Below are 21,465 nucleotides of genomic sequence, written 5' to 3' on the forward strand. Positions count from 1 at the left end.
TTAAACTAGAAACTGAACAAACCTAGAAATATTGGGACAGGAGATAAAGGCTCCAATCTCTTATTAACCTGAAAACTTTATAAATTGCTTTTCAGTAAGGTGTAGTACAGTATAATTTTAGTCATAGATGCAACTTTGAATTTCATCATTTTGTTTCGTATTGTTTCCTTGATTTTTCTTACACACAGTCTATTTTTTTCACTGTATTATGGGTTGCAAATTTATACAAGTTATAATCTAAATTTTAGTCTTGGGAATATCAACTAATTAAACGTCTGTGGAAGTAATTATCACTAGAATTAAAATTAGTTTTGAGTACAGTGATTGAAAAGTATTAAGAAGTGGGTTTTTTAAATGTGCAAATTGGTTTGGCCTTCCACCAGAACTAAAAGAGTTGTTGGAGTGCAGATGTAGAACAAATGACTTTCCAAAGTTAAAAAAAAAAATTAATTAATACAGAAGTGAAAGAGGGATATTTTGGCTAATGACGCAAGAAATATTTCCTGACGTGGTGTGGGATTTCTGTGGGTTCTGAAGAAAAAAATTTTTTTCCCTTGGAAAGTTGAAAGGATATCTTTGAGCCTCCTCAGATGTCTGTGGTCAAATATGAGGAATGGGCAGGGGGGTGGAAGGGGAATTGTGGTATGTGTGTATCCTCTTTTTAATTTTAACTAAATTCAGGTTTTTTTCCCAACTGAACTTTGTGGTAGTGCAAGGTTATAGAAGAAATTAATTCCCTTGTTGATGTAACCATTGCTTTTACTAACTGACAGACTGGGGCATTGGTCAGTGTCCTTACAGAACTGCCAGGTTACTGTACCAAGGAAGGGAAGAGGAATGTGTTACAAATGAAATTTAATCTTCTGTACTACTGTAATCCAGTTCTTCCTGTATGGTAGTCTGGTTGTCCTCTGAATTTGTGCTATCTTTTAATTTTGTATCCGTCACACTCTTTAAAGTTCTTGCATCAAAGTCACAAATGAAAGTACTAAACTGACTGAATCCCTGAGGAACGGGATGAGTGAGTTCCCCACTTTAATTATTCCTCATTGGTGTAAACTGTTGTACCCCATCAGCCTATTCCATATGTACCTAAGGATTTCTTTACAAATACACTATATTCTTTACCTTAAATTTTCTCTCCATGCCTCATACTTAGCTGATGAATCATCAACTGATAACTGCTGTTAATTTAGGTAAAGAAAAATGTATCAACATGAGTAAAACTATGTATTACCTTCTATTTGTGCTCATATTACTTCCTTGCCAAATCTGAGATGTAGTGTAGTGTTGAAGTCAAAATAACAATAAAGCATTTTAGTGACTATTCATCCTTTGGGGGCCAGGGGATATGTAGCTGCGAAGTTTGCTCTCTTAGGTGGAAGATAAAGGTGCTAAATAGATTACTGGAAGTCTCTGCTTATAGTCTTCATCCCAGCCTAATTACAGTTTGGTGCACAGGGTCCCATAGGTCCATCCAGAATAGGGACTTAAACCCTTGGCACTTGTTGGCGTGCACTGAAGTTGGCTGTTCCCTTAAGATGCCTGTCTGAAGCTGAACTAGAGCAGTTCCCCCTGACACCAGTGCCAGCTCATTATCCCACTGTTCACTCCTGCTGTAGTATCTCTTTGTTTGTACTGCAGCAACTTGATTTGTATAGCTGTGAGGGAAAGGAAATCATGGACTTGACCTAAGTTTAAAATCAGCCTTTGTTTCATTCTCAGTTTTGGTCTGAGTTATTGTGTCAATACAATTAAAATGAACTGTGATGGTAATAAAGAAGTTGATGCTGTTTAGGGCTGTGCTGCTGCTAAAGGGAATGCTTGTGAGTTTGTACCTTCAGTCATGGTGCTGACGAGAAGAACCCAGCCCTTGTAATCAAAGCAGAATTTGTTGGCTTTGAAATAATAAAAAAAGAGGGGAGAAACCACAGCTGAATTTTTCAACTGAGAATTCTTAAATTATTTCTCAGCGTAGTGCAAAGGCTAATACTCATTTGTCTGCTTTGAAGCCTGTGGTAAAAGGTCTGTTTTTTAACAAAATGGCATTTTCACTTGTGGAATTCCTTATAATGAATTCCTGCCCTTAAAGTTTTTGTTTCTAAGAATCTGTTCTAGATATTTGAAATACTAGATTTTTCAACTGTGTTCTTTACCACTTTTCAAGTTAGTTATCAGGTCTTCTTTTTAGTTTGTTTAAATGAGCCATTGTCCTCAAGCACTAGGTAGTGTTTTCTTTTTCCGTGATAATTTTGGAGGGATGAGAGTAGGGATGGTGACCTGTTCTTCCTGGGGTAGGTAATAATATGAACTGCTTGTTCCAAACACAAGCAGATTTGTCGTATAAGTTTAAGAAAGTATCATAGCAATGGTGTCAGAATGATTCTTTGCTGGGAAACAAAAAAACCCCAGCATTTGTTTCAGGGTTTGGTATAACTGTTGTCACATACTTTTCTGCATAAAAGTAGTTTCATGAGCATGAGCATCTTTTCCCAGTGATATTAATACATTGTAACTCAAAGTATTGTGAGAAGAAGTTGTTCTAAAATAGCAGGTTTTTTCTGTGGATCTGCTTCACTTTTAGAATTCATCACTTGCAGTAACACAAACAACATTGACTTGTTCAGTCTTGCAATACAGTTTTCTGACTACTGGGTCTGATTACATCAATAAATGCTCCTTAAGTTTAATGAGAGTATCAATTCCGGGAGTGAAGATACTAACACATTGTATGAAATATGTGTAACACAGAGGAACCCAGTCTTTTTCTGTAGAGGGTTGTGCAGATGACAGTTAAATAGGGTGAACTGTAAACATAATATTGGACTTCTTTTGATGGAGAAATGTGGTGATCATTTTGGTGTGAGTGAGATTGTGTGTATTTGAGATTAACACTTCTCTTTTTCACTGCTCTGTCTTAAAGTTTCTAGTGATAATGACTTCTTACAGGTCAGAATCTTAGAGCAGCAGTTTTGACATAAAGTTAGAGCTAAACAAATGCCAGTTAGTTAAGTAATCAATAAATTGTGTTTAAATGTAGTTAAATGTAGTTTAATCATGTACTAAATAAGAAAATGAAATAAAACTTGTGCACATCTCAGGAAGTCTAGAGAACCAGCTAGCATAATTTCAAAACAGAAAAATAGAATTGCAGAGAGGCACCACTCTCTGTGTGCTCTGATTCTTACCTTTGATTAAACAAACAGAAAACATTGCCATGTTATTTTGTGTTCTTGTATTGAAATGGTTTGGGGCACCTTTGATGAGAGCTCAGGGTACTGCTAAGGGCCACGGGCTGGCACAGCAGAAAAATGCAGCTTTCTATATAAATTGCATAAAGTGTTTCTCTATTTTAACTTCAAATCTTTCTTTCCAGTCCTTATTTTGGAGAGGAGTTTTACTTTGAGATTCCAAGAACATTCCAGTGGTTGTCCTTTTACATTTATGATAAAAGCGTTTTACAAAAGGACCTGCGTATAGGTAAGTGTCTATGAGGTGCTGCCTGTATCTTGCAGAACACTTGGTTGTTTTCAGTTTTTCAATGTTTTTCAATGTTTTCAGCATTATCTGTATTCACAATTCACATTATTCATCATAATTCACAATTATTCACAATTATTGGTGAAGCATCTTTCAAAACTCTGTATAGTGCACTTAAATGCTTCTTTAAAGTTGGAAAAGAAGGATTTTATTTCCTTGCTTAATTCTATTATACTAAAACAAGTTTGTTTCTTAGGCTAGTAGGACATTGATATTCCTAGAACAGGAAGACATTTTATAGTATTATTGTGGTCTGAATACATTTTCAAAAATTCTCTTCATTTCTTCTCCACTTTTTCTTCATTGAAATATTTGAATAATTTTCCATACTTATAGATGTTTAAAGAATAAATTTTGGAATAATTCCACAGTAATTACAATTATGGAATTTTTCTTAAAACCATTTACAGAGAATTTTTTTCCTGTCAGTGCAACCTGTAACTTAGTGACTTGTGTAGCTTAAGTGAAGAATCCCGGGAGGTGGATTTCTAATTCTCTTTCCACTGCATAATGACTTTATTGCAGCTGCATTTTGGATACAGTTGCTACAAAGCTCTAATAGTCTGCTGTGGAAGAAGCCTTTGCTTTACTTGAATTGAGGAAGGAAATAATTTGCACCAGGATGTCAGATAATTTGATGTAATAACAGCTTTCCAAATAGCAATCAGAAGAGTAAAAGGCATCTACTTCAGTTTCCTGTTTAAACATTCTTGAACACCGTTTTTGTTCTCGCAAATCTGTTATTTCCAGCCTTAAGTGTGTTCTATATTTTACCTTCTTACTTGTGATATCCAGAATAACAAATAATAATTGATGCAATCAGGCTTTTTATAAACTATTTTCTGCTTTACTTACCCATAACATTCCTTGTTTTATGTTCTTCATACCGAATCATTAACTTAAAGGAAAACTTAAAAGAGAGTTTACAAAAAATCAAATTTCAAACAAATTAAATGTTTGTTCTGTTCAGATGAAGGTAATATTTATGCTTCTCTTCCTCTGCCACCCTCCCCCAGGAAAGGTATCAATCAAAAAAGAAGATTTATGCAACTACACAGGAAAAGAGAACTGGTTTATGCTTCAACCTGTTGATTCTAATTCAGAGGTTCAGGTAACTATTAAATTGCACGTTTACATTTTGAAAGTTAAATACAGATAAGGACATGTGATGGTAGAAGATTACATTGAGCTGTAGGAGAAAGGGCTTAGCATCTGTATTTCTTGTGAGCCACTTGTGTCTGCAGTTTGGTTACAGAATAATACACGCTACAGCTAAGCTGGTATTATTCCTCATGGTACTTAAAACTGGCAGAAGACATGAAGCAACTGTTTGGGAAATGTCTTAACAGTATTTTGATATCAGAAATGCTTGTAAGAGGAGTCATGTACTTGAGGCGCATGAATGGATCCTAAAACTCTTGAATGTTTTTTTTTTAGTAATTTTTGGTGTTAACTGAAATAATGGCTGCTTCTGTGACATTGAAATGGTTAGTCTCCAAAACCTGGAGGTACTTGTGCTGTGTTAATTTATATTACGTGAAACAGTTTCTGCATTCAGTATCAAACAACTTGCACTGCACTGCTTTATTTCAGCCTGTGGTTCCAGTTCTTCGAACAGGATTGTTTTAGGAACAGGTAAAAGTGAGATAGCTCTAGAAGTTGTAGCAGTTCTTTTTCTGTTTCAAGAGCAAAACAGAATTCTTGAGAATCTCTTAGCCTTCTTGCTGTGATAAACTATTAGATTTCAATGCTGTTTTTTCCAGATTTGCCTGAGGGCAAAAGTCTTAAGCTTGACAGTATTTGTATTTTTTTAGTAACCTGAAAGTTGCTTTGTGCAGGGAGAAGCCTGGCTACTTTTACAAGATCTGAATGTGCACAGAATTCTCGTATTATTTCCACAGATGATTCATTTGTGAGCCATAAGTTTAGCCTGCAGCTCTTGGATATAGAAGGGCATGTGGTTGCTTTTCATGAAGACAGATTTTCAAAAGGTCTGAATACCAACTTCCTCTTCTCTGAAAATCAGTCCTCTTTCAGTTATGATAGACTGGAATAGAATGGTTCATTTGAAAGGGATATAGAGATCTAGTCCAGCTACACATTGTCTTCTTTGAATTCTTTCATGTAATCAGTCTGAAAATTCTAGAAACCATTTTCCAAATGAAAACTGAAGGGTAGTTTCCACTTTGACTTAAACATTGTCATGCTTGCTATGTTTTTTCTGTCATGAAAACATATTGAGAAAGGTATTACTTTTTGTCATAGTACTACATGAGAATGTGAAAATTCATTTAGAATATTCCATTAATAGAATTAATAGAAGCTCTTACTTTCCTATGACTGTGCTGTGCAAAGCACTGTCCTGCATGACACTTTCATAGAGATGATCTTTTCTGTTCTGTATGCTCCTCATATTTATCTTTCCTTGAGTCAGGGCATGTGGGTAGGTTTCTCCTGTCCTGCTTTATTTTTCCATAAAAGTCTTCAGAGCATAGCTGAGACAAATTCCCATCTGCCACATTTGGTTGAAATCTTGTTGGTTTGGATGTGCAATACATTACATATTCTGAGATGTCCAAGATTCTTGGCTGAATATGGCTGAAAGTAGCAGACTTTTATATTGTAGTTGTGCAGAAAAAGTGCATGCAATATTTATAAATCTAAATCAGTTTGGAGGAAAAAAAAAAAGTTATTCTCCTCATGCCACCATACATGTAGTTGATTTTTTGTTTCTCTGGTTCCCTCCATGAGTATTTTCCAGAATTTACGATGTGTGCAAGGCAATATGATAGCAGAAAAGTATTTTGTGTTCCATGAATATGTGCAGGACACTTTGCAATTGCTTAGTTGTGATTATTTTTGGGGTTTTCCTTAAATCTGCATTTATTTCAAGAAAGATGTTCTTTTTATGTACCAGTCATCTATTCTTTACATGTTAACTTTGGTATAATTTGCAGCCTGTATACCAGGAATGTTAGTGGTGGAGACCTTTAGAAAGCAGCTGCTCTGCTCTGTGTTTTGATATTAGCTGGTTTTTGTTCTGCTGCTGTTCACAGTATTATGAGTTTATATGAATCTTGTTTTCTTCACACTATTTCCTTTCTCCACTAGTTCTTGAAAAATAAATAGAAATGTGGGAATACTAAGTAAATAAACCAGAATTTGAGAAGTTGGGTGAAACAGGCCACATTTAACTGCAGCTGGAACAAACTTGTTTACATATATTAGCTTTTAAAAAAAAAATTCTTGTTTTCTAAAATGCAGCATGCTAGTAAATTTTTTAGAATTGCTTGACCCCTGTTTTAATTTTAAAATCTTCATTAATCTGGTGTGAAATTGGCTCATTTGATTAAACACACGCACCTTTGATCTGTATTACTCATAGCAAGAAACTTTCTATAGAGATTTACATATATATAGCTTTATACCTGTATTTATACATAGGTAGAGTTTTTATAGAGATCTGTAATTGAAAGACATTACATTGGTAAGAGCAAGATCTTTCACACACTGTTACAGTTTTTGAACACTCGCTGTTCTTTTTCTTAAAATTGATTGGATTTGTGTCAATAAAACTTCATCTTCCTATAGTAAGTACCTGAAGATTGATTGTTTATCCATTTGGAAAGTTAAAATGGTACCTACCTGCCTTTGAACAACCCTGAGATCTACTGAGGCAAGGTGCATTCACATGAAGTCACTGTTTATTATTTATTGTATAAGAATGGCTGATTTCTCTATTTTGAAGTAAAAACCTTCTGTACAGCCACATTTAAAACCCACTTACACATTATATCTGAAACTCTGATATAGATCTGCAGATCAGCAACTTCAGGAAACCATCATGTTGCTCCCCACAAGCAAAATGACAAAAATGTTCTAAAATTCTCCATGTTTGGGAAATATTTACTTAGAGCCATATTATTGTAGTCATCACAGTACTGAGCTGGGAACAAACTACATCCACTGGTAGTTCTCAGGAGAAGAAATGTGCTGTTTTACTCCTACTGTAACCAAAAAGATGATGTTGAGGCCATCTACAGCATCTGTTTTCTAAAACAAATGATAGTCAGCTATTTTAATAAATACTAATAATGCTTGTCTTTTCATTTGTCATTCAAAAACCTAGCCTTGGAAGGCTGTTGGCATGCTTCTCAGTATCCTGTTTTTATCCTGTAAATCTTTTTTGGTAATGGAGTTTCTCTGCTTGACAAATACTTTCTTAATGTACCTGTGTTCCTGTCCCTGTTGTAACAGTTTGCAAAACACTTGGCAGGCATCCCAAAGCAGTTAGTTTGGAACTGCCTTGTAAAAGAAGCTTCATTTCTCCTCCCATGTGATGAACAGAGAGGGAAACACGGCCTTTGCCCCAGGGGATTTACAATAAAAACTTTGCAGTTTTATGTCAAAACATAACTGCTAGAGAAATGTGTGCAAGGTCATCTAAGGGTTTTACTTCCATTTTAGCAGAAAGGCAAAGCTGTAGTTCAGATTATGACTTGCTTCCTTTGCTGCTCTTGCAAATCACCTCCCAGAACCCTTCCCTGAATTTTGATTGTGAGCAGACCAGTATCATCTGATGTTCCATTTAGCAAATAGACAAAGCCTGAGAATACTAAGGAGAGCATTGTTAAAGAAAAGACTGTGTCAGTGTGTGCTTATCTTAGGTATGAAAGCCAGCACAAAGAGGCAGGCACTGAAAGGAGTAGCAGGTATTGTTCAGGCAGTAGCTGTTTGGAGCAAGATTCAAGTACTAAATAATGGTCATCCCAACAAAGTTGCATATCATGGTTTAGTTATGGAGCCTTTTATTGAGAGGGTGCAGCCCTTGCTGCTTCCTGAAGTTAATCCATGCTGTGCCATAATTTATGGATTCTTTTTCTTAAATACATCCTGCTATATCAGAAAAAGAAAATGAGGAAGATGGGTTTAGCAATTATTGCCACCTTTTCCTCTCTTTTGGTTCTGTTGACTGTTCCTTGAGTACATCAGCAGTCTTCATGAGACAGTTGAAAACTGCCCTGGGATTCACAGTACATTTCTAAATTATCTTCAGTCTGATGTGATGGACAGGATTTCACAGTGGATCTTAAATGCTGCTGGTTATGGCTATTGCATGCTATTCTACTTTTCTAGGTGTACCTACATGCCTTCAGAGTCCAAGGTCATTTAGAACTTTTTGCTGAAGTGGTCAGAAATTAATGTCTGTGCAAGGGTTCATGCCATGCTTGGGACAAAACAGCTGAGACTTACTCTTGGTAATTGCACATGCTGGAAGAAATACTTGTGTGTGTTAAATCTATGAGCCTTGACTGATTCTTGTGTTGTCTGCAGATGAGACAGTGCTTCTCTATGGAATTGTCTCAAAGTTCAAGTGCATCCATCATGCTCTACTTGCAGGATTTGTGCTTTAGATGAAGTATTTTCTTCAAGTGGTTATATTGGAATTACTTTAAATAACTCTAACTATAAGCTCTATTATTGTTCTAATTCCTACTTCTAAAACAAATACTTTTAAAATTATTTGTGTTTCTCTCCTGTTTTTTTTTCAGGGAAAAGTTCACCTTGAATTAAAACTGAATGAACTGATAACAGACAATGGATCTGTGTGCCAGCAACTAGTAGTACAGTAAGGAAATACATTAATCCTTTAATCTTTGGTTGTTTGTTAGAATGTTACGGGATTTGTCTTTCTTGATACTGGATGTCTGCACATCTTGGTACCAGCAACATTTTTCTTTCTGTGTGACTTTCCGTGGAATCTGCCTTACAAGGAGATGAGTATATGTTTGGGGAACTCCAGTAGAAGTTTTTCACAGCTGTTCATCTCTGCTGCCAAATCCATCCCTTTTATTGGGATGACCAGGATTAGTGTCTTGTAATTCCAGTTGAATTTGGTCTGGTGAGAAAGCTAGGAGTGTGCAGTGCAGCTGACAGCCAGAACTTGCAGTACTGCTGTTACTGACCAAATTACTGCTGCTGGTGGTATTTTTGGGGGTTTGGTATGGTAAAATTTATTGCTAGTTTTGCTTTAGAATTATTTTCTTCTGGTTAACCATGGTAAGAAATTCTTACAGAAAAATGAAGTATGGGAGTTGTGGTTCTGGAGCAGCATGTTTGCCACATTTCATTAAAACGAGCAACAACTTAAGGAGCTTTCACTACCAAACTTAGTTTTGGCTCTGAAGTGTAAAACTGCTACAGCATGTCAAAGAGCATCATAGAAACATTAAATTTTCAGTGTATTTGCTACTATAATTTTCATTATGAAGTTAAGATGATGTTCTTGTCTTAGTCAACTCTCTAAACCCAGATGAGTAGTTGAGTTGGAGCAGGACCCAGCAAAATGGTCTGTTCGCTGTTCTCTAGCTTGGTATGAAGGTGGAAGCCACTCTGTGATAGAACTAAGCTAGTGAAACTGCTGATGATTTAATGGCTTAGGCTCATAATTCAGGTAAGATGGAACTTGCTGGACATCAAGGTATCTTTATTATTTAAAGATAATTTGGAATGTGTCTGCTTTTATAGTGGGGTAGTGGCATGGTGCACTGTGAGTCCCGCTGCTCTTATTTTTGTATTCCACTTGCAGCACAAAGCAGAATGAGAACAGCTTTTTCCCCGTGGACTCTTCACCACAAAGCTGGCTGGAGCTTTATGACATTGTGTTTTATTCCCAACTTTCTTAATTTTTAGAAAATTTTTTATTTTTATATGGTCACGCACTTCAAGTTAGTGTTTTGAATTTTTTATTTTAAAAGCTTGCCTGGATTTTTTTGCATGATAAGGAAAAGTTGCATTAGAAAGTTACTGTTGCAAATTGCAGTTTTGAGTAGGAAGTGGTTTACTCACTGTGCCCTGTCTTGGGATCTCTTTATGACGGAGATAATTGATCAAAAGGAAACCAGGCTTCTCTTTTGGCTGCTGCACTCACCCACTCACTGCCATGTGGGAGAGGATTGTGCGTTAAACACTGCAATATTACATCAGAGCTGTTGTCTGAGGTTATGAAATGCACTAGAGTTCCTTAAACTAAAAATGTTTAGTAGGATTTTACCACACATGCTGCTGCCCTTGAAATAATTTATTGCATTAGTAATTATTAGTAATATATTGTACATAAATATGTTTTGGATGTACATGTGAGAATGTGAGAAGAAATCGCTCACTGAATGTGGTATTACAGAAATGGTCATGAGGGCATTTTTGGGACAGGTTTGACCTTAAAGCATGAGGAACTTACAGAAAATACATATGGGAGTATTAAAGAGAAAATTAAACTCCTTAAAACCCTGCTTGTTTTGTAAATTTCCCATGATAGTTAGAAAGTGATGCGCTTCCTGCTGTTTCACTAGTCACCAGGCCCTGAGAAGACACTGAATTAGTAACTCCTTTAACAAAGCTGAAAGATAGAAAGGGACAGAACCATGATAGAGTAAAAGAGAGACAAGGAGTGGGCACAAAAGGATTTGTGTCTCTGACGCTTCTTTATCTGTTCTAAACTGGAAAATAATGGCTAAAGGAAAAAAAATTATCTCTGAAAAAATAACTCCTGATATCCAGGCTATGATACTTGCCTTTCAGGAGCAACATTTACTTCATGTTCAAATTAATGGTTTCTCAATGCAGTGAGAATTAGATGCATTTAAGCCTTCACCAGTTAATTTTTTTTTTGGGTAGGAGAATTTGAGATACTTCTGCTGGCTTCTGTGCATATTTGTCAAATATCTTGTATTTATTCTAGTTCTTTTCCTTAAGGTCGGGATTAATGAGTGAGAGAGACGTTTTTTGTGTTTGGACTTGGCTGTTTATTTTTTCTTATCTATATTACATTCTCACAGCCAGTGAGTTTGTCTGTACACTAAGCTAACAGTCTAGAAATGGAGCCCCAGGTATCTTTTTCCAAGGCCTTTTAAGTGTCAACTACCCAATTATAAAATGCCAACTAATTCACTTTTACTTATAACCCAATAACCAAACAATTGTGTTCCGCACTGCAGACTTTTCCACCCAATCACATAATATTACTAAAACCCATGAAGAAGAAGGTGGAAGAACAAGGCAAGAAAGAAGGTGAAAGAACAAGGCCCGAAAACCTCCATCTTGTTACATGTATATTACTGCATTTTAAAACCTTAAAATCTAAATTGTCCACCAAGTGATGTAAAACACTTCTATTCAAACTACACATTTACATTCTCAGTTCTATCATTCAACTTTGGAAGCCTTTTCCACAGCCTCAGGTCAAATACAGTGTTCTCTTGTGGCTGTAAGCACAGGAAGCATGAAATTCTCTGTGCCCAGGATTTCAACAGGTAATTAAGTTACTAATGGATACTGTGTATTCCCTGAGAGTCCAGAAATTCTACAAAGATGAAAAATAGTAGCTCCAACTTCCATTACACAAGACTAAATGTGGTGTTAAGTGTGCACACAGTAGCAAGTAATTGAGAGGCTGTGATTCTGATCATTACCTTGTCACCTTGTGGCTGAACCAAAATCATGACTGGCTAGACAATGGATTCCTGTTTTGGGTCTGTAAACATGGCTGTAGAAGCTTTTTCTGCTGGTCTTTTAGATGGGTTTTATGATGAGAATTGATTTAAAAACTCAATTCCAGTCGCTTTTTTTGGCCTAAAGCATAGTTAACTTTCTTTTGGTGAAGGACTGTCTTGGAACTCATGTAGAGCTAAGCCTAATGATTTTACACATAATTTTTTTATTAACTACAAACTTGCTGTTAAGTTTCACACAGATACACTCACAGACCGTGACTTAAAACTGTGTTTTGTGTCTGATACCAATTTCCTCTTCTAATGTGTGAATGAGGAGGGGGAAAAGTGCAAGAGATTACCTGGTGACTCAGTTTGGGTTGTTTTTTTTGAAACCACAATGTGGTGTATAGTAGCACATTCCAAAAATACATGCTTGCAGGTCTTGCTGGGAGTCCCTAAGAACAAGTTTGCATGGCCATTGTTTGCGTATTTGCTGCTGCTGAAATAGATGATACATGAACAGTTTCTTGGCAAAGTAGGCAGTTGGGTGGTGGCATCTGCTTTTTCTGGGATTAACAGCCCTTCAGCTCTGAAAGAAGGTTTTGTGTATTTACAATGTGTATACTTCAAAGTCCAGAAATAGTTTATTACAGCCAGGTTTTGACTTCATTGCACATACTTCTCTAAATGAACTACACACCATGCTCTCTTAAATTGATCTGTCAGTTTCTTACTGTCCTGTTTATACTTCATCTGCTTGCATGAAGTTGTTCTAGTGAACACAGCAATTGTCATGAAATGTGCACACAGATCTTAATGGCTGCAGTTAGGAAGTGTCTGTCCTTGGAGAACTTCAGTTGATTTGAATGATGGAGGTAGAGTCAGTCATTAGGGGGGGTTTATTGTGGGCTGCATCTTTTTAAGGACTTATTTTCATCTTCTAAGCTGAATGCATGCCGATTATATCTGAAAGCCTCTCATTTCCTGTATGAAACTCCTCTTGCACAACAAACTACTGAGATGAGAATTAACGTAAACTGAAACGTATCTTACGCTGTACTGGAACAGGGCAGTAGTTGGAGAAAAGTTCTTTTACCTGTTGCTTAGATAGTACATAATATAGTATATATTATATATATATACTATATATATATTATAGTATATAGGATATAATATAGATATAGGATATAGTAGTCTAAAATAGAAAATAAAAGGCTTCTAAGTTCCTCTCTACTTCTTCAAACTCTATTTATATTATCTATTTATTTATGGCTTTTGAAGAACAACTGCCTAGCTAGGTAGAGGAAATTATTTGTCAAAGCTGAAATATTTTTATTGTATGTTAGAAATGTATTTATTGCGATTGTCAGAATAGGAGTGTATATTTAGTGTTAATTTGTTTTTTGATTGGTAAAAATGTTCAGCATTTTGTTGGTGGTGATTTTGCTGGGATTTCTTGTTTGTTGTTTTCCTGTTAAAGGAGACTGCAGTTGCAGCACTTTGCCTTAGTCTTTGAGGAAAGGCAGTATTCCTGTGAAATTTGCTGACTGGCAAACTGAGTGAGGTTTTTTTTATTCCATTCATTTCCATACCAACTTTTCCATGTCTGTTAAGTCTACTCTAGTTTGGCCACTTCAGACATCTTCAGAATTTTTAAACATGTTTACTGGAGGCTGTTTGTTTAGTAGCTTAAAAGTATCAGTAATGATTCTGTGTGGTGTGTTTAGTCCCTGGGGAGGAACAATCCAGCTCGGTAGTGCTGAGTTGATTTAATGGCTTCCTATCCCTAATGGCTGCTTGTGTTTGGAGCTCGGGAGGGCTCCTGCCATGGCCAGGGTAATTCAGTTTGCCAAACTCACAACTGCCTTGCAACCTAAAAGCTTCCTGTGAGGGTGGTAAACAGGGGCAGCAGTTCAGCTGACTGAACTTGGCTGTGCTGTCACATATGTGTCTAAAGCAGACACAAGCAGCACCTGCAGACTGAAGGGATGGATTTGACTGGCTACCTTGGAGCAAGAGGTGGAAGGGGAGGAGGTGAGGTAAATTTGGAACAAATTTTTATGCCTGATAGGTGTGGAAGAGAGAGACTGGGAGATACTAGGAGTTGATGGTCAGGGGAGGTGTTGGACCAGGGCAGGCTGTCTAAAAAACTAGGCAGACCATATTTGCTGGCAAGAGAACTGGGTCTTGGGCAGGAGGTGAAAAGGGAATGCTAGAGCAGCCCCACAGAGAGACCAGCTGGAGCATGAAATCAACTTGAAGGGACAGATCCATATGATAAATCCAGAAATTCTAGTTTTGCTGTAAGGCTGTGAAGTTGTCAGTAAAATGTTTTTCAACTCACAGGAAATCACAAACAAGTTTTTCTTTTGTTTTTGTATGTTGTGGTCAAGAGAACAGAACAAGTTGTTTGTGTAACCAGAAGTTCTACAGACTCGTATCTGTTTGCTAGAGAAATTCAGGAGCTTTGTGAACATGTCAAAGACTGTAAGAAGAGAAATTGTGGTGTTCTTGTTAAAACAGCTGAATTCTCTTCAGATAAGGTTGACTGATCCATCTGCTATGAATTTCCTATGAGATTCAAATTGCAAGTGATTTAGAGGTACACTCAGCACTCACACCCAAAACTGCAGAGCCTGAGGAGCTGCAGAGAGTATTTTATATGCTGCAGGATGCCCACCAGTCTGAAAGAATCAGATCAGATACCCCAAATGACTGAAAAGTCTAGACAGTTTAATTTTGTTACCACTCTTCTGTGCCACTTGTGTGTTGGAGGAGGAATCAATTAATGCTTTGGAAACAACTAGATGTTTCAAGAACCCATTTAAATGGTGGGTTTGAAATCACTGTAGTGTTCATTGTGATTCAAAAATTATTGAAATGCTGAAGGCCACGTGCTTGATAACGGGAAGAAAAATAACAAATGATTGTGCAGTGGTTCAGCACTAAATGTTCCCTGCACTGGCTGAGACAAAGGGACTTTTGCGGGGGGTAAAATACCATCTGGTTTATAATTGTGCATACTCCAGAGGGTGGAGGCAGCACAGGAGTGTTAGTGTTAGTGTCTGTTGTTTCCACACTTGTGTTTGAATTTGCAGCTCCTATTATTCTTTTGACACAATTTTTCTACAGTACATAAAGCATTTATTTAAAAATGTGTGCAGCTACATAACTTTAACTTGATCTGCAGAGCTTATTATTCCACATTATGATATTAGAATATATACTTATTTGTTCATATGAGTTTAGAGACGTCTATTTTCTCCTTAAGTTGCCTAGGTTTTGGATTTTATTCAAACTAGCAAATTATGATAGCTGAAACTTTCTTGCATTAATCTAGTTAAATTCCTGCAATACAGCTAAAAATACATTATTTTAAAGAGAACAGGAATACTACATTCAGATCTCATTTGTGTTTTGTTTACGAAATTTTGTAATCTGTTGAATGTTTCTGGCCTTAACCTACAGTGTGTATGGTTACATTAGAGTATCATTTTGCTAGAAAGTCTGGTTTCTGCTATGAATTTACAAACTCCTGTGCTTTACTTTTGTTGTTCCAGCTGTTTTTAGTTAATGCTCATATGTGGCCAGCATCTGAAGGTTAGGCAGCTTGCTGACCCAGCTCTGTGTTGCTGCTGTGGTGATTCAAAGATTGCAAGACTTTAGAAAAGATCCAGAAAAGGTTTCTCTGTCTCCATGAGCATTTCTCTGTCTCCATGAGTTGCCAGCCATCCTATCCCTTTTTCATCAGTGCCTGCGTGCCTGTTTAACACCAGTTTACCACTTACTGTATGAATTACAGAAGAAAACAGTATTTTTAAAGGGGTCATTTAACTGTAAGCATGGACTATTGTGAAAAAGTTTATTTGAAAATAAACTTCAAGCATTATTTCAAAGGTAGAGCTAGAACACTATATACTATAATAGATTTGGATAATTAAATATCATTTTCAGATTGACTTTGCATTTCTCAGTGTAAACAGCATGTAATTTATCCAAAATGAAATATTTCAATCCATTTCAATGCCTTCCAGCTATAGTTGCTGCCATTGGTTGAGGCCAGATTGCTTTTTGTGGGCCTTGAGAAATGGAATTTAAACATTAATGAAATCTGCAATTTCTCCAAATACATAGCGGTTCGTTTTACTTAGGATTTTGTCATTCATATGTGATACTGGAATGTCTTTATCAAAGCAGTTCCAAGAGTTTTGTTCTCACAGAGCTCCTCAAGTCCGACTGTATACTTGAGCATTATTTTGTGCTGCTATCTGGAGATCTGCTTCAGGTACATGCAGAATGTTGGATCAGCGTATAGATAGCTATATCTGTGTGTAATACAGAAGGACATAAAAAGTTTTCAAAAAGAAAGCATTGTTTGGGTTTTATTTTTTTAAGCTAAATAATTGCTTTACTTATCTGTTGTTTGCCTTTTCCTTGTAGCATAAAGGAGTGCCATGGATTGCCTCTTATAAACGGACAGAACTGTGATCCTTATGCAACAGTCTCTCTTGTGGGGCCTTCCAGGTAACATTTTAGTATAAAACTAATAAATCCAAAAATGCTGGGATGTTGAATTGGAAAAGAAAGTCATAGGTTTTAAGCAAAATCTTTAAAACACAGAGAAATCTTCCAGTGCTCTCATGCATGTGTCACATCTCCAGGGATACTGTTGTCTCCTCTTCCCTGCCATGTGCTCAAGACTGGGATGGTGTTTGGTCTGTCTGAATTGTCTGCACTGATCAAGAGCCACTCGTGACTCAGTTCTTTTCTTATATTTTGTATGGACTCTTGATTTCTGCACTGTACTTCCTGTTAATTTATGTGAAATTCCTGTATGTCATGATACAGTCAGTTGCTCACTCACCTTCCTCTCCTCTCTGTTTTTTTAATGTGTGAGTTTCTTTGCAGCAAATATGTAGTAATTGGGAGGAGACAAGAGAGGAGAGGTTCTGGAACACCTTCAGGGTGCTGAGTTCAAAGTCCCCACAGTTCAAATGTCTCCTTGTTTGGGATCAGTAATCCTCAATAACTGCTGGGGTTTTTTTCACAAGGAAAATCCCCTATCCCACACATTCACTATGTGCAAGTCCCTGCCCAGTAAGGAGGATAAGTTTCAGTTGCTTTTTTTTTTGCCACATCAGACCCTTTCCTTTCTCCTTTGCTGAGAAATCTCCTTTGTGAGCATAGTGCCATGATGTATTGTACCAGACTTGCTTGGCTTAAAGACTTTGGAAGGATTGTCCCTGAGTAAGCTCTTTTTAAGGCATGGAGCACTTTTTTTCTCCTTGGTAATAAATTATCATATTTTTTAGGTTTGTTTTGGGATTTTTTTTTTGCTTTGTCTATTTCTTTGAGTTTTCCCTAAGAGGACTAGGGAGACTCACCCATTATACTTAGGAGCCATGGGGCCAAATGGCAAAGAAGGTAAATTGACATACATTCTCTGTTTGAGTCCTGTGATATGGATGAAAGTGAGAAAATGTTGGTCCCACAAAATATCTACCCTGTTAGTATGGGAATATATGTGGAAATCTGACAGAAATTCCTAGTTAAGATTTTCCAGTCTTATGCACTTGTGACTCATGTACCATGACTGGAATATTTGTGTCCAGTGCTTGAAAATAGGTAATTGATACTTAGGGCAATTTTTCATCTCCCTTGTCTGTTTTTCTTACATATTTTATATTTCTTTTGGAATGCCATTTTATACTACCACAGCCTTTTGCTAAATAAATAAATAAAATTGTATTGCTTTATAAAACTTGTAAAATAAAAAAAACCCAAACAAACCAAAACTAACCCACAAGGAAGTGGAGGCAGTTGTTTTGTTTGACCTTGTGCTTTTTCATATCTAACATGAGCAGCAGTTGCTTTCAAAGAAAACCTTCAGTGTCTTGAGCGTAAGCCTCTGTCTGTAAAGTGGTGTGTGTTTCACCAGTGAGAGGGAAAAACATAAACTGCAGTTAAACAAGACAAGGAAATGTGTGCTCATTACCTTCAGGCAGTGGTAAATAAATTTAAATTTTAAATGCATTAGAAATAGTTGATGTATTTTAATTAATATGTGTAAGTTCTTCCTGTTTGTGAAATTAAATACAACTTTTGAGTTGGATAGATGTACGGTTAGCTAGATACAGTGTTTAAAATTTTAGCTCTTCAACTGTATTGTGAAGATGAACTAATTTTATTTTAAAATTTTCCTCATTGATCAAAGTGAATTCTAGAATGACAAAAAATGTTGTAACTTAAATGTATCTTGACAATAGAATGTCTTTATAATTGTGTGTTTAAGTTGTCTATGGTAAAAATTTTACCACATTGGAACAGGAATGACCAAAAGAAGACCAAAGTTAAGAAGAAAACAAGCAATCCGCAGTTCAATGAAACATTTTATTTTGAGGTAACTTTTTGTATGCTGTTCTTCCTGTTTATCTATTTTATGCAATCCTTCAGATATTTTTAAGCAAGCTGAATAGCAGTACCTAATGCAGAAAGCTCTCTTCAAGCAAATTTAATATCTTTAACTGGCCTCTCAAATATAAGCGAATGACATACTTAAATTTCTGTCTGCCAGACATTAATACTTCCCTCCAGTTGCTGTGTGAAAAATTTCTCACAAGCACATATATGAAAGTAATTCTCTGTCTTGAATCACTAGATGTCATCTGTTGCCATCCAGAGTTCTGAGATAATTTTAACCTGTCCCACAGACTTCAATTTAAATGTTTTCAAGCTTGACCTAGAAAATCCAAACAACTTATTTAATAAAGTAATATAGTGATTATACACAAAAAAAAGTCTGTTGTTATTTAGGAGTTGATTTTAATTCTGCATGAGTTATCTGACAATAAACAAAGTACAAGTTTAAATTTTCATCTGATTTGTGTCAGTAATAAAAATCAGATTTGCATTTAAAGCATGTTGCACTGAGAGTTGGAAGGCATACAACTATTGCATATGCCTCAAATGTATTGTAATTTACTGTGTTTTTATAAATCCTCATCCTGCTGTGGACTTGAGTGAGAAATAGCTGCATACCTATGCAGAGTTTCAGTGCATGTGTATACCTTGGTTGACCTGCTCAAGTCAGATATTAGGATAAAAATGTGATTCAAACCACTCTGGTGACTTTTTGACTTAAGATTTATTTGAGTTAAATTGAGAATGCAGTCAGTCAAGAAATGAGGAAAGTGCAGATGAGAGGTTACAATTGTGTTGTAAATAGGGCAAGAAGAGTGGGCTTCTTATTTGTTGTTTCTTTAAACATTTCAGAACTGACTTCAATGCTTTCATGGGGCTCATGATAAAAAAATAAACTTTTGCCAGTTTCATGTCATACTACTTGTTGTTTTTTCTAATAGATCTGTACTGTAATTCCCTCATATATCAGCTAGCCTCCAGTAGGTTCCACCATGAACCCTTCTTGACCCATTTTTCTCCTGCTTTCTGACAAAAGCAGTTTGTTTGGTCAACTGACTTTTTTCCTTTGTAGGGGGAACAGTAACTATTTACCTATGCTAGAGGCAGGGAGGGTTTTCTTTGATTTTTGATATCGACAGTAAAAAAAGTATGTTAATAGGAGGAATTTAATTGCAGGTAACCAGGTCCAGCAGTTACACCAAAAAATCCCAGTTTCAGGTGGAAGAAGAAGATATTGAGAAACTAGAAGTTAGGTAAGTTATGTGGATTAGAAAATGATTTCGTAGAATCATTAATCATAATATTTGATCATCAGGACAATGAATACCCCTTTTATCTTAGTTTAGCTCCATAGAATTACTGATTAGACTTGTAGAAGAGATGGCATAAGAAAATTTCTCTTTTTTTTACTTGTGTTTTTACTAAAGATGAGTTTGTTTTGAAGTAAGTAGTGGTTGAGTGTATCTAGCAGCCTCAACTTACTTCCTGTGCCTGTTAGTAAAGAGGTATGAGTACCTTCTATCAAATTATATTCATTGGGCAGAACATTGGTAATAGAACTTGTACTGAAAGATATCAGCATACTTGATCCTAGTCTATAGCTCCAAATATAGTTGGCTGGTTTAATAAAAGTGGGAAAAACCTCTTCTATGAGATTCTTAGAATTTCACTTTGCTTTTTAGAGGAACATTTGTGTTTCATCTTTTCCTTGCAAATGCAAATACTCAAATTACGTTCCTCTTTTCTGCTGCTTTACCCTCAGAGCAGGTCTGTCTGTATTTATGCAATGTAGTTAGAACTGCAGAGAGCCCTGTACTCAGTTTCTTTTCTTTATTGTGTTCCTGCCCATACATGCACCAAATCTACTGAATGGCAGAAAGTCTTCAAGGCCAGCATATGTTTCCTAACAGGCATTAGAAGAAAAACTTAGCAATTAATCCAAATTGCCATTATAGAACTAATTTACATGCATTTCTAGCTATTAGCTTCATTAATTAGAACTGTATATTTCATTGTAGATGCAAATATATTTAGAAAAATAGTCATGCCCCAACAAATCTAGTTGTCTTTTTGTTTTTTTTCTGTTCTTAACAACTGCTGTCTGTCAGAAATGTCAGAGAGGTAAGAAGAAATAGAACAAACCCAGGGTGCATGTCTGGAACCCGATTCTGTTTGAGGTTGTAAGCATACGAGCTGCTGCTTGGAAAAACAAGCGCATGTGTTGGTGTGGCATTGCAGTGTGCCAGATTCTAGCAGTTAGGTAGATATTTAATTATATTGGTTAAGAAGTTCACTTCAATTACCTGAGAAGAAATGTGCACAGTTTTGGGGGTGGAAACTGCGCAGAACCCGTACATTGTGCCAGTATCACTTTTATTTACTGATGCAAGGTCTGCAAGTCTTAACTTTCACTGTTTGTTTCTTTATCTGTTCTTTATGGGTTAATAAGCCACTTGAGTCTTCTTGATTTATTTAGAATGGAGTGAGATTTCTAACATTTGCTGCCTGCATGCATGTGGATTAGTGCTGTAAGGCAGTTATTGTAAACTTGCTTATTTTTCTCTGGGAGAAAAGGAAATTAAGCAGTGTTCTTGTTTTCAGGGTTGACCTATGGAATAATGGGAATCTGGTACAAGACATCTTTCTAGGAGAAATTAAAGTTCCTGTGAAGGTGTTAAGAAATGATTCCTTTCAAGCATGGTGAGAAATGGTGGTTCAGAAGTGAATTTGCTTGTGTCTTGCACATTTTCCCTTGTGAGGGATATGTCTTATTCTGTCTATTCATTAAATGGTGTCTTCCTGTTCTTATCTAGGTAAAACATGTTTCTAGAGTTTCCCTTCTCAACAAATTAACCTTGTCAGCAGGTACATTTATCTCTGCTCTTCCCCCTGTCTGCTCACAGTCACAGAATAGTTGGTGTGTTTGAGGGAGAAGTGCAGAGTGATGGGAGGATGGACAGCAACTGTCTTCTGGTCAGGCTGCTGGATCTGTCTGTACTCTTCAGCATACCCA

General features: G+C 36.4%; 1 protein-coding gene across 6 annotated transcripts in view; it reads left to right on the forward strand.

The window, feature by feature from the left end:
• RASA2 (RAS p21 protein activator 2) overlaps window positions 1–21,465 on the forward strand; it is a 51,303-nt gene that overhangs the window by 10,606 nt on the left and 19,232 nt on the right. For all 6 annotated transcript variants that reach the window (XM_086844973.1, XM_086844974.1, XM_086844975.1 and 3 more), the window contains 7 exons: window positions 3,377–3,480; window positions 4,557–4,651; window positions 9,093–9,169; window positions 16,473–16,556; window positions 18,360–18,432; window positions 19,629–19,705; window positions 21,054–21,152. In XM_086844973.1, the coding sequence (XP_086701099.1) occupies window positions 3,377–3,480; window positions 4,557–4,651; window positions 9,093–9,169; window positions 16,473–16,556; window positions 18,360–18,432; window positions 19,629–19,705; window positions 21,054–21,152 (609 nt within the window). The remainder of the gene's footprint in view (window positions 1–3,376; window positions 3,481–4,556; window positions 4,652–9,092; window positions 9,170–16,472; window positions 16,557–18,359; window positions 18,433–19,628; window positions 19,706–21,053; window positions 21,153–21,465) is intronic.

Source organism: Cyanistes caeruleus, chromosome 10 (genome assembly GCF_971803275.1).
Source record: "Cyanistes caeruleus chromosome 10, bCyaCae1.hap1.1, whole genome shotgun sequence".
Classification (NCBI taxonomy): domain Eukaryota; kingdom Metazoa; phylum Chordata; class Aves; order Passeriformes; family Paridae; genus Cyanistes; species Cyanistes caeruleus.